The 13,288-nt window shown below is 49.5% G+C and overlaps 1 protein-coding gene across 2 annotated transcripts in view; it reads right to left on the reverse strand.

Moving 5' to 3' along the window:
* The window catches only part of FRMD4B (FERM domain containing 4B), an 89,273-nt gene extending 76,280 nt beyond the window's left edge, over positions 1–12,993 (reverse strand). The window contains exon 1 of one of the 2 annotated variants that reach the window (XM_057366375.1): positions 12,891–12,993. Coding sequence is in view for 1 of the 2 variants with exons in the window: in XM_057366374.1 (XP_057222357.1) it covers positions 123–284 (162 nt within the window). In the remaining variant the exon portion in view is untranslated. Of the gene's footprint in view, positions 1–122; positions 317–12,890 lie in introns of those variants that run through there. The other variant, XM_057366374.1, reaches the window with a different exon arrangement.
* Positions 12,994–13,288: the final 295 nt, after the last annotated feature.

A 13,288-nucleotide genomic window follows, 5' to 3' on the forward strand; every position in this document is an offset into this window, starting at 1 on the left:
CCCGGCACGGAGCCGGCAGCCCGGACAGCGAGCGCGCACCGCCAGGTGCCGGGATGCTGTTCCAGCGATAAGCCGGGACAATCAGCAGTGTTTTGCCTTTTTGTAAATTTTATTTTTTTTACCTGGTAGACATCGCGGAGGCCACACCAGGCTCGCAGCGCCTGCCGGCACGCCCGCAGCCGRGCCGCGTACCATCTCCGCAGCGCTGCCACCGTCACGGTCCACACGAAGCGGCTGCCGCTGAACAGCAGATCCTCCACCCCGCACATCAACACCGAAGCCATGAGCGCACACACACAGCCCCGTGCTGTCGCTGTCCCGCTCAGACGCCTGGCATGAGCCCTGCTGCCCGGCTTTATACGGCGGCTCAAGCCTTCAAACAAACTCCTCTTTCACGGCGCTTCCTGGGCAGATTCCCAGGCATGCCCCGGCTCCGCCAGCGGCTGCAGTGGCTCAGCCCTCCCAGCAGCTCACACAGCAGCCTTGTCCTTAGCAGCTTATATAAAGCTCCGTTAAGCTCCAGTAGCTACCACTATGTTTTCTAATTAAATTTTAACCCTTTTTCGCCGTATGCCCCGACAGCAATCCCGTTGAGATGCCGCGGGAGGAGAGGAAGGCGCTCGCCCGGCGTTCAGCGCTGCCGCACTTGAGCGAGCTGGGCAGGCGCTCCACACACGAATAAACGCTATCTGCCTCCAACACCTCATTATCTGCTATACAGGGAACAAAGCTGTCATCGTTTTCTCCCGGCTGAGCCCGTGCTCAAATTATACACTAGAAATCCAGCTTGAAAAGGCACTTCTGGGAACCAGCAAGTGGAGAGAGGGGGGCAGGGGGAATCAGTCCTGTCAGCAGATATAGAATCATAGAATAGCTTGGAAGAGACCTTTAAGTTCGTTTCCTTCCAGGAACACCTTCCACCACGYCAGGCTGCTCCAAGCCCTGTCCAACCTGGCTTTGAWCACAATTTGTGCYAAAGCCCCACCACTTTTACAGTAAAATAGATGCACTGACTTCTCTTCCAGTTAATGGCAAATACTCAGAGCACAGAGCCAGCCCTGAGCTCAACGCTTCTCCCTTGGTTGTTGCATGGCGTGGGTAAAACACCCAAAACGTGCTAAAGAGATKGTTTGCTCTGCTCTAACTCCATTAACACAAAATTTGCTGCGTGAGAAAAACAAACCTGGGCATTGTAGCCAAGCTGTTGACAAACAGCCCACAGCAAATAAACACTGCAATAATGACCCACGGGAGACTCCAGCCTTGCCTCCAGCCAGTTTGAGGTGAGGCAGAGCCCTCCCCTTCTAGGGCTTAAAGTGTTAATGCTGCACTTTCCATTTGAGAGCCCTTCCCTATTACAAGCTAAGGGAGAGTGGAAGACAAGGGATAAGTAAATCTTTTTAAGACCCCCCCTCAGAGGATTTGACACTTCCTGATCTTTCCGGGACAGAAGCTGTAGGTAGCCCAACATGCCATCATCAGCACCTTGCTGAAGGAACTATTCAAAGAGCAGATTTTTGGCTAAAATCATCAGCAAGGTTGGCCTGTAAGAGTAAATTCTTGTGCAGTGCAATGAACGGAAAGGGGTAGGAGCAGCTTGCATCCAGGTTAGATGGGAGAGCTAAACCCCATGGAACTGCTGGCACTGCCTGTCCCAAAGGCTCCTGAAGGAAGGCAGACACCTGCGTGCCCGCAGCACCGTGCAAGCGTTCACAAACCCCGTTTCATTCCTTATTAATGAACCTTCCCCGTACTGCAGGAGCTCACCAGCTCTGCTGTGGCAGCTGGGTGATGTAATTCTGCAGACAGACRATTGCCTGCATGCCTGAGACAGGCTCTGGGCCCGTGTCTCCAAGATCACACCTTTCCCTCTCATGCATGACAGAGAGCAGCCCTGCTCCCCTCGGTGCTGGTATCCCTCGGCTSTGCTGTTGCCAGGGAGTTTCAGTCCCTCCAAGTCTTGCTTTCACATGGGGAAAACAWCAACCATAATTCAAAGAAGCTGCTCCAAGGTGAGCTGAAGCAGAGGAGGGTATGGCTTCTCTTAAGAAGAGGCAAGCCAAGATTTGGGCTCTCTGTTGAAATCCAGCATCCAYATTCCCACCCCAATGATTTCATCAWSCCTTGGAATTGCTTAGAACCTGTAGCCACAAAAAAACTCTTCCTCCTSCTCCTCCAGTGTTGCCCACCACTATGTTTAGAGGATTTTGACAGCAAGCCACATGTACTAAATAGAAAAAGTTTCCTTCTTCCACTGGTGACAAATATCCATGGGGTTATTCCAATAACCTGGRCCAGTACCAGTGCCAGGCTTGGCAGTGGAGAATTGCCAGTCACTCACATAATACTGCTTTGGAGAAGAATCAGCCAGGAAAATCTCCAGTGGCATCAGTGCACTGTGGTCAAGTCATATCCAAATTTAAACATAGATATAAAAAAAACCAGTTGTCAAGTGCCATTTCTGAAAGAAAATAAAAGGMGCTTTGTAGCAAAAGAAACAGTGCAGAGAACAGCCCTATCCTGTGCCAGGAAAATCCAACCAACCCACTAGGAAAAGTTTACATGGTTTTGTGCTGTGCCTGCTGTCCTCAGAGCCTTTTTGTTTTGCCTTTTTTTTCCCTCACTATTGCCTAACTAGATTGAAAAATAAGCACGATGATTTTCTCCTTTAACAGAGCGCAACGGATTTGTGGTAGGTTTYTTCGGTTTGGGGTTTTTTTGCATGCTTGGTTTTTTTTTCAATTGCTTTTTCAAATGCTCTTTGATCCATGGTATCTTTATACTGAACTTACATGTTCTGCACAGTGATTTTTTTATGCTTCACAAGCTCCTGTGAGCCTGAGCAATGGTCTCAGATGTCATAAGTACTCAGGCTTTATGTTCCTAGAGTAAAGTTACAGCTCCATGGGTTGGCTGGAGCAAGAACCTTTTCCCCACCCTGACTCAGGGCACAGGGACTTCAAGTCCAGTCTCATGAATAGAAACTTCATCCATTTTTTCACCCCTTTGGCAGATGAAGTGGGTGGTAAAAGATGTAAGAGTCATCTGGATTTCACCCTCCCAGCTGACCCAAGCACATGAGTGCAKTGTCCCTTGAACCTGGATTGTGTTAAACATCCACAGAACAAAAAAGCAAAGAAAATTTGTGAAGAAAAAAGCAGCAAAATGCAATTTAGGATATTTTTGGTGGGATTTATGTGCAGCTGATGAATTATCCATTCACATCAGTCTTAATCTTTTATTGACTTCCACTTTAAGAACCTGACTGCAAGTGGGTTGGTTTGAAACACCTAAATAATACCCAGGCTCCTCAGAGTCAGAACAGAAAACAAAACTGAGCAAGGGAAAGCCAGCAGGATAAATACCCAGATGGTTTCCAAAGGCTGCAGCATCCAGATTTCTATTCTGTGAGGAAAAGGAGGGGGGAGAGAGAGCTCTCAGAAAACATCTTAGTGGATGTGTGCAGCACTGTCAGGGGAACACAGCAGACAGCACTGCAGATGTGTTTGATGTGCAGTCCCACAAACACCACAGCACTCGMTGCTGATAAGGAATGAGCCTACACAGCAGTGATCCAAGGAGAATGTCACTTGAAAAGGCCACAGAAAACCTGACGGGTGGCAGACTCACGCTTCTCCTCCAGTTATTGACTGCAGATCCCGAATAATGAGTAATGAAAAGAACAAAGGTTTGCTGCCAACAAGAGAGGAAAAGATGATCCCAAGTGGATTCTCAGGCTTCCCTGCATGTTATCTTTACACCAAAATTAATGGAACGAGGCTGAGCTGAATTCCTGCTCCTCTCTTCAAAGTCACTTGTATGAAGTTCACATGAATAGAGAACTCATCTTCCTGTGAGGCCAGAGGACAAGAGCATCAATCTGCTTTTAAATCCACAATGCAGTATTGCTGCTAGATAGGCCTTTTGATTAGGCACACAGGATAGGACACACACAAATCCCTGGTGATAGCTAATGAAATTAAAGCTTTGATCATTTTCCATCTCTGAACCTTCCACAATRAAAGGTGAGTTATTGTGCAGAGGCACAGAATGCCTAATTCTGCTCACTCGCWGATGTCTGTCCTGCCCAGAGCGTTAAAACAAGATTTAATCCAAATTTGTACTCATATCAACTACACGTGATTGTAGCCAATGTTTGTAACATTCTATAGAACAAACAGTAAAGTTCAGGGAACACAAAAAAAGCCCCACAGAGAGCCCTCACTAAGTTAGGAGGGACAATTCTGTTTCATGGCACCATCACTATGGGCATCTTCTGTTACCTCAACTCCCAGGGYTCCAACCCTCAAGCTCTGCTCCCCTGGGGTGGGCTCAGGGCAGGGAGAAACCTCACTGAACCCAAAAATCTGTGGTGCCACATTGTCCTCTCAATTCCCACCAGGATCCAGCCACAGTTCATCCCCATTTCCCCCAGATATGTTTCTCCTTTCTGTACAAATCTCTGTGCAGATTCTCATCAAAATCTCCCCATTTTGCTCAAGTTAGAAACCAATAGCACACAATTACACTGCTTTTAAAAACGAATTGAAGAACTGCTCAAAGGTGCTGTTTTATAGGAGGTTTCATGAGCATGAACAACGGGATTACTTGGGAATTAGGATYTTCACACAATGCTGAAGGCTGCATATCCCCCACAACTTTATTTTTTAAATTCCTGTCATGAACCAAGCCTGTCAAGCTGTGAGCATTAATGCAATTAACCCCAAATAAAGATGAAGTGACTTTTCAGAAATCGGTTTTGCTACACTCTGGCCCTTAATTACCAAGTTAAACATAAAGTGAAATGCAGACATTGGGCGCCCTCTCTTTGATGTTCCAACCTCCCAGTGCATAAGATGCTTAAGCAGCAGCACCAGTGCACAGGATAAATCTGTAATCCAACCCACCCTGATCAAGGGCTTTTGAAGCAATATTCAACTTCTGGTAAAAGTGTTTGCAAACCAGTTTGGCTCCTTGAGATTATTAAAGAAAATTAATCATAACATGCTTCTAACTCACCAACTTAATCCTTTGTATCAGCACAAATTTGGGGATCTCTCAAAACAAGTCTACACTTCCACAAAGGTTTATTTACTGTCATTCATATGATCAAACTTTAATTTAGAAAGAATGAAAGGGCTACCTCTCCTTTAAGGCGAACAACATCATCCAATGCAGGTATTTATTTATCAGGTTCTACACCAGGAATTTCAAATCCCAGCTTTTGCCCACTGAGATGCACCTGTATCAAGTGCCTGATGTAGATTAAAGCCAGAAATGCACCCAAAATGATCCCCAGCTCCAGAGAGAGACTGGTACCTGGTGCTCTCCTCTGTGGATGAGGCACAGCCTCTAACAAGTTTATTTAACAGCAGCCTTACGYATTTCTAAATGAGGTGCTGATGTTTTCCCTCCTCTCACAGAGCCTGGGCTGTACTATTCTGCTCCACATTAGTGATATAAACATAACACCGTGACAAACACATTTCTGAAGATGAACAGCAACTGTGCCAGAAACACGAATTTCCTGCAGTCTGGATCCCACAGTAAACTAATYAGCACATCACATCAGAAATGAAGTGCCACAGCCTTTTAACTTTATAAATGATTAAGCAGCTGCTGCCTGATTCCTCAAACAGCAAATTTCATACCTGCCATCGCTAGAARTACAAAAAATCAGGTCAGGTTCAAAACATGCAGCAGATGCTCCAGTTTCACGAGTCAGGGTTTATCATCTTGCTCTGCCACGCTATCACCCTCAGAACATCATCACCCAGTTTTCAGAACACAAACCTAGTTYCTCCAGTTGCCCGTGGCCACCAGAGCAGGGCTGTAATTTGGGGGGACCTCATGTGTCCAAGCACCCATAATCAGGTGGGGATGCTCCAGGAGTCTACGTGACATCTGGCAGCAGGAGCAGGGCTTCTAATGCAGGTCAGCATTAGCATACACCTGCATTCAAATKGTATTGAAATTTTTATAAACATGGATTTGTAAGGCGGGAGATGTTTACAGCCTCCAAGTCAGTTTGAACCCAAAAGATATGCAGTAAAGGGAAACACCACTCCAGGCTCGTGGGGAAAGAAGGGTAAGGAAATTGGAGAAAAAAAATTGATCTCTAGGTGAGAGATTTGATTGTATCACACACAACAGAGCCTGTGAATATTTTTCAGCTACACATTTTAGGGCCAGCAGAGCAGGATGGGGTCCTGCAGGAAGGCTGACACCTACCCAGTGACCAGAACCTCTGTGGGCACAGAGAGCTGCCCAGGGACACAGCACAGCAGGCCAGCAAGTGACACTGCCTTCCCTGCTCCAGGATGGGGCAGGAACCTGGAAAAGCACCCTCTTGTCCTCTGCTTGGGAAGGGTTTCCTCCTCAAGGAAAGCCTCATCAGGAGGGGACAGTCATTGCCGGTGACAGGGAAATCATCCTGAACTTGGTGCTGCTCCCGAGCCACATCTGCAGGAAATGAGAGATCAAAGAGCCCAGGGTGGAGATGTGGGGCATYCTCAGAGCTGCAGGGAGAGCAGGACACTGCCACCGCCTTCCTGGAGAGGGCTGAACCCAGAACCTCCCCAAGACTGAGCTGCTGTGGGAAATGATCCACCCCTGCCAGCCCCTGTGGGAGGGAGGCACCCCGACCCCCAGCTCAAGGTTATTTTTCTGGGAAGCATCCATGGGAAGTGATGGCACGGAGGAGAGGCTGTGGCTGCCTTCAGAAACTCGGCTAGGAAATGCAATTTCTGTGCAAGCTGCTGRTTTCATCTTCMTAAARGTGCTGGKKTCACCTCRCTGCTTCCAAACAGGGTCCCARCCCAGCAGCRGTCACTGTCACTGTCACTGCCATGCAGGCTGTGCTGTGCCTCCTGCCCCAAAAACCACCCCTCAGAGATCATCCCCAAGCCTGTGAGGGGACAAGGAACCTCCAAAGAGAGATGAGACCCTGCAGAGCAAAGGGACAGGCAGCTGTCACATTCACTGAAAATAAATTACAGGAGGAGACAAACACATTTACCTCTACAGCTCCAAKCTCATACCTCCATCTCACCCTAACTGGCAGGGGAATAACAAAGTGCATGAAATACTTTCAGCATCCTAGTTTTGGAGGCAAAACTGAGAGCTTCTGTGCACTGACACACCGTGCTGACAAAATTTCTACCTCCTGTGCCCAATTATCCAGGTGAGTCAGTGCAGTCCCTTCACCTCCCAGCCAGACCTGCWGCAGCTTCCCAGCAGCTGGAGCAAYGCCAGATCCCTCTGTGTGGCTGGACATTCCTCCCGTCCATCGCCTTCCTGGAGCCATGAAATGCTTCAGGGTTTTATCAGACAARTGGCAGGTTCACAGCCTGGAGGACAAACGAGTTCCAGGCAGGTGACACATCCAGCCTCACCCATTTGTCCCCCATTTCCCTGGCAGCTGGAGGGTTTCTTGGCTGGCTGTGGTCACTCAGATGGACACCATGCTCCCTGACAGGTGCCACACCTGCTCAGCTTCCCCCAGGCATCAGCCCACGATGGACGCTGCCATTGTCCTGCTGATGTCCCAGGCAAAATTGGGGCAGCGTCTCCTTCATTTTGAGTGGCCAAGGAGCATTAAAGGGAGCCTGGAGAAGCCAGGTAATTACTTCTGGATGAAGTATTTCACAGCAGATAGAAGTACGTGAGGAGCGTGAAGAACCACGGCTGCCCCAGCTTTATGATTATTTTATGGCTTCATTAATCTGTGGCAAATGGGGCAGAATTACCACATCACCTAAAAACTGGGCAGAGATCTACAGCTCTGTAAGAGGCAGCATAAATGAGGTTGTAAAGCTCCAGCATTTCACATGATATATAYGGACACAAAGACAGAAATAAGAACCCAAACCTATCGGTTTCCTGACGAGAATCTTTCCAGGAGTGAGAACAAGTGATACCTCTCATAATTATATCCTCAGTGCATTCATTCTCTCAGGATGAGTAACYCAGGATGCTGTAGCCTCCAGAAAAATCCTGACTCAGAGCAAYGCTGTGCCCTTGATCAGACTCCACGGACTGTGCCTAGCCCAGGAAAGGTGTGCACCAAGGAAAGGAGCTGCCCTTCCCACTGTGCCTGCTCCCATGGCAGAGCTGGGATCGCTGCATCCCATCAAATGTGAACCACACAACACCTTGGATGGCTTCCTGCTGCTTCTCCCTATCCCCAGTTCCAGGCCACAAACCCAGCAGAGCAGGATTYGTTTCTGTGCCCGTTCAGCATTTGGCAGAGTGGAGCACTGATACTGATATCAGCATCCATCAAAATCCTGATTTAAAAGAACCCAGCCCTGTGGCTGCTGGGATGAGGGCACAGCACAGCAGCAGAGCTCTCCCAGGGCCACCAGCACCCACTGCACCTCCCCAGCCCTGCTCCAGAATGCTCAGGAGAATGGTCCTGTGCACATTTTTATCTGGGATTTGATCCTTCACAACATGAAAATATTGGATCTCGTTGCACCTGCCACAGGTGAAGTCAGTTCAGATCCTTTCAGGGCAGAGCTGTGCATTTTCCCAGCCAGTTTCTGCCAGGGGAGAATCAATCACCMACCAGTGGAAAGACAGAGCACTGGGAAATAGAAGAGGCAAAAAGAAATTGGCACTGTAAGTCTATTTAATGAATTGCCAGCACTTCTGGTGCTATGGACTGATGTTTTCTGCGAACACAGGTCTGCTGCAATTGCTCTGCTCCAGCTAGGACGCACAAAAACAACATTTCACAATGTCTCATCTGTTGCTACAACAATTAGTGCCTCATTTGACTAACAAAGTACCTGTACAATGCTCATTTGCCAGCTCTGGACAAATAAATGGGCAATAACCAYCCAGAATTTGAAAGGAGGCAGGTCGGGATGTTTTGCTGTTAGACCAGATCTGGTGGAAAGCATCTCTGGAAGGTGAGCCTGGGCTCTGGGTGTTTGGCTGTGGAGAAGGAAACAAACTGAGCAGCTCATGGCATTTTCCCAAGAAGAGGTCACATCGTGGCTGCGGGGTGCAAGGAGCAGCTGATCCCAAGGACAAGGACAAAGAGCAGCCACTGAAAGGATGTTTTCATCCTCACAAGGCGTCCAAAACAAACAAGCAGCATGCCATGAGCTTGATCCAAAGCCCATAGAAACCAGGGGGAAGGCTCCAGCTKCCCTCAATGGGCTCAGGGGAGGCCGGGCATGCCTGGGGAGCTGCAGGCGCTGCCCCACCAACAAATACAGAAACCCCAAATAAAGCACCTCCTGCAGCTCCCCCTGCCACTGCTGCTCTGCTCTTTCTAGCCCCAGCAGGCATTGAGCACTCATTAGCTATTCAAACCATCCAAAATTATATTTTTAAAAAATATACATATATCTATCTCTAAAAATCTACTTTTTCTACCCAACCCCAGGAACGCAGGAACACATACAGGTCATGAATCCATCCCCTTTAAGATCTGCACCAAAAGCCTGAACCATAGCTCTGCTCCAGTGCTTCACAAGGGTCCTTCTGGAGCCACCACACAGATCAGTCCTCCCCCAGCTGCCACCTTCGTGTTTGCCCTGGAGCTTTCAGCAGCTGGACAAGAAATCTGCACTGATACTGCAGAAATCCCAAGTTCCTCTCACCAACACGGGTCAAGTTAAGACAACAGATTTTGCACATTCAGACTGAGCAAGGCTCCTTCAAAAGYGAGGGGTCCTGATCCAATTTTCCCTCCCTTTTTGTAAAATAAATGACCAGGAGAAAGTCCTGACGCCAGCAGCGGTATCAGGGTGGGAGCAGYGGCAGGGTGGGAGCGGTGACGTTGGGAAATGTCAGAAACACAAACAATGAGAAAGGAAGAGGAAGGGAAAGGCAGAGGGGACAGCTGGGATGGTCACAGTGGCRGTGGCCCCTGCTGAATCAGCCTGTTGAGGTCACCAGGACCTCACCCCTGTGGCAAACAGGGTGAGGTGTTGGGCACAGAGCCTTGTCCCTGCCAGGTGAGGCTCACCCACAGCTCACCCCATTCTCACAGCCCCACCAGGCACATGGGGCACAGCAGCTCCATCCTGGGCAGCACATCTGTCCCCACAGCTGGCCAGGTTGGGCAGGAAAAGCTGTGCACCCCGTTATCCCACAGCACAAGGCTGCAGGGACGGGGCTGTTTCCTCATCACCCCTCATTCTGTACCTGACTGGGGAGAACAAAAGGGGAGAGGCGATGGCAAACCCCATTGTCCCATTTTGCCAGAGCACTGTTGATAAAACAGACTGTCCAAACTCATCTCAGCATCGTTCTGATCCAAYGTTTTGTTCTGGTTTTTGACTCCTTGGACTTTTCCCTCATCACCTGGACAAAAAGGGAAGCAGAACAGACGTGCTGAGAGTGGGGCTTCAGCCCAGCCAGGCTCCCCACAGTTCCCTAATCTCACTTCTGGCTGTGCTGATACAGCCTGAGCTCCCCAATGGGGGTCAATCTCAGACCGTTCATACACTTTAAAAAGTTATTCCTGCTGTAATGGGCACAAATGAGAATTCCACATTTGTTAACAATTATCCCAGGCARTAACTTCAGCCTCGAACTTCAAATGGAAACAATGCAGGAACTGAGCAGTACCTGTTGGCAGAGAAATATTTGAATGGATGGATGGATAAGAGGGGCTGAAACGGCTTCCTAAAAGAAAAATTCCCATTGCTTCCCTCTCCCCAYCCCCCTCGGGATGTAAAGCAGACTCGAAAACTGCCCTTGCCATTATCGGAGCTGTGATTCAATCAGCATTTCATGGTCCTAATTAACGGGTATTTGTTTTCATGGGTGTGATTCCTCATTTGCCAAGACTGCAGAATTAAAATGCATTTTTCCCTTCCTCCTTGGAGAGGACATGAGGACATAGCCAGGGAAAGGAAGCGATTTGGAGCAGGAAGAGGATGCTTGGGAACAGAGCTGGGGTGCTCATATTGGCCCTTTCAGAGGTCAGAGGATCAAACTGACTATTTTTTTTTAAAGTCTGCTGTTCTCATTGACATTAATGGTGAAATTGTAGCACAAAAAGCCCTTTTTTGCCTGCCTGAGGAGGTCACCCTGTCCTGCCCAGCTGTTCCTGCAGGATGCTTCCCAGGAGTGCTGCTCCCATCCTGTGCTGGACAAGGGACAGGGGACACAGAGCCCAGGGAAACCACAGCACCTGGTCCTGCTCTTCCTACATCACGAGGAGGAAGAACTTCCAGCTGCTAGACCAAATTTCAGTCCCTCCTGCTCCCCATTCCTGCTCCTCAAGGCAGGCAGTAGCTTTTGGGTGGGAAAAACTGCAGAGTAGGGTTTTGGAGGGTAAAAGAAGCACGGCTGTAGGGTGAAAGGGGTTCCAGTGTCCTGCAGAGATAGCAGCATTGCTCCCTAGGGACACAGACAGAGGGGACTGTCCCTCCCTTCACAGCCCTGTCCTTCCCACCCTCCCCAGGCACTGAGTGACCCTGGCAGGACATGGGGACACGAGTTCCTTCTGCACAGGGACAGCAAGCTCCTTCAGCACACCCAACCCATGGCCAGAATTCACACAGAAGGGAAAATAAATTCTGGGGCTTGAATACAAATCTAGTTGATGCTATATCTTCAGACCCTCAGGGAGTTAAAAATAAAACATAAAAATGGTTACATTTAACACCCTGTCCCCCTTCCCCTGCYGAACATTAAATCAAATAATCCCTCCCCCCACCAAGAACGCAGCAGCCACTGGAATAGAATTCCTGTTTCTGGATTGCTGAGTGATGCATTGGCCTTAGAGCAGGTAAAGTTGTAGCACAGCACCATCTGCTCCTCAATATGTTTGCTGCCAGCTCCCATGGCAGGGATTTACTCCCTCAGCCCTTCCAAGGCAGAGCTGAGCTGCTGGGCAGTGTCTGTCAAGAGAAAAGGATCTGTCACCTGCCCTCTGCATTTTTGGGACAGAAAGGTGGGGACAGAACATTGATTTTGTGTCACACAGCACAGGTTCACAGTGCCAGCTCAGTGAATAGCCCTTGATGCCACACATCCTCAAAATATCGCAGGGGAAGGCACATTTTCCAGCTGTTTGTGCCTTGTGCCAGAGCAYGTTTAGATCAGCAATTTCTCTTCTAAATATTATGAGGGTTGCTGCACATTTTTCCACTACAATCAAGTGGAAGGAGAAAAGCAGCCAACAGCTCCACATCTTTAGAWTGAAATGTATGGGATTGTGAAAGCCTCAGACATCACTCAGGCAGCTTCCAACTCCTTGTGGGCACTGCTTTGAGGCAGTAACAAAGCCCCAGGGAGGCCAGCACAGGGCAGACCCCAAAGGTGAGGGTTCACAGGGGCATTCAGGGGGGTGCCCAGCCCCAATGTTGGGGTGCAGAGCCCTCCCAGGGCTGCCCCATCTGCTACAGGACAGACCCAGCAAGAAATGGAGCAAACCCAGAGCAGCTTGACCCAAAGCTGCTGTCCTGCCTGGGGAGCACTGCTGGGCTCTGTGCTCACAGCTGGAGCACCTCTGGCTGCTGGTGCTGCAGCACAAAGCATTTTGGGGCTGTGAGGTTCTGGTAGAGCTGCAGCACAAGCCTGAGCCAGGTCAGTATTGCCACATGGTCAATCCTCCATCCCCTCACCACCCACAGTCACCATCGTGTCCAGAATGCTGACCCACCAGCCAGCCCAGCACTGAGAGCCACACAGCAGCAGCTCTGCCATGGGAACACCCATAAATATCAATTTGGGAGGTTTACAATTAAAATAAACTCACCAAATAAACTTGGGAGAACCCTCTGAATACCCTTCACGCTCCGTGAGTTCTGATCCAAGCTCCACCAAGCACAAGGGACATCCCCCCAACCCATAAAGGAAAGGAGGAGGTTCCCAGCTTCACCCAACTCAGCTTAACAGCTCAAACAACAAGCTCCTCTCACCTGAGACTCAGGAGACTGGCACCTTCTGGAAGGGAAAGCTGCTGGCACACCTCACCCTCTGCCACGCTCCATAAAACTCTGCCAACGCCGGATCTGCTCAGTGCCTGACTTTGGCCTGGCTCTGCTGCACTGCTGGGGTCACTGCTGGCCAAAGGCTGCTGGCCAAAGGCTGCTGGCCACACAGCAGGGCACCGAGCTGGTGGCTGCAGGCTGAGGAATTCCTGCAGCACCGGGAGAAGAAGCCAAGCACCTCCCAGGGCAGCCGGGACAAGAGAGCGCCTGTCAGCAGCCAGAGCAGGGAGCAAACTGGTTCAGCCTGTTGCTGCCTCTGCTGAAGGCCAGCTCGGCACAAGGAGGTGTTTAAGTCATGTGTTTGCTCCTGCCCCAGCTTGGGAGGG

The sequence above is a fragment of the Malurus melanocephalus genome, unplaced genomic scaffold, assembly GCF_030028575.1.
Source record: "Malurus melanocephalus ecotype Western Australia unplaced genomic scaffold, MMel_1.1 scaffold_64, whole genome shotgun sequence".
NCBI lineage: Eukaryota > Metazoa > Chordata > Aves > Passeriformes > Maluridae > Malurus > Malurus melanocephalus.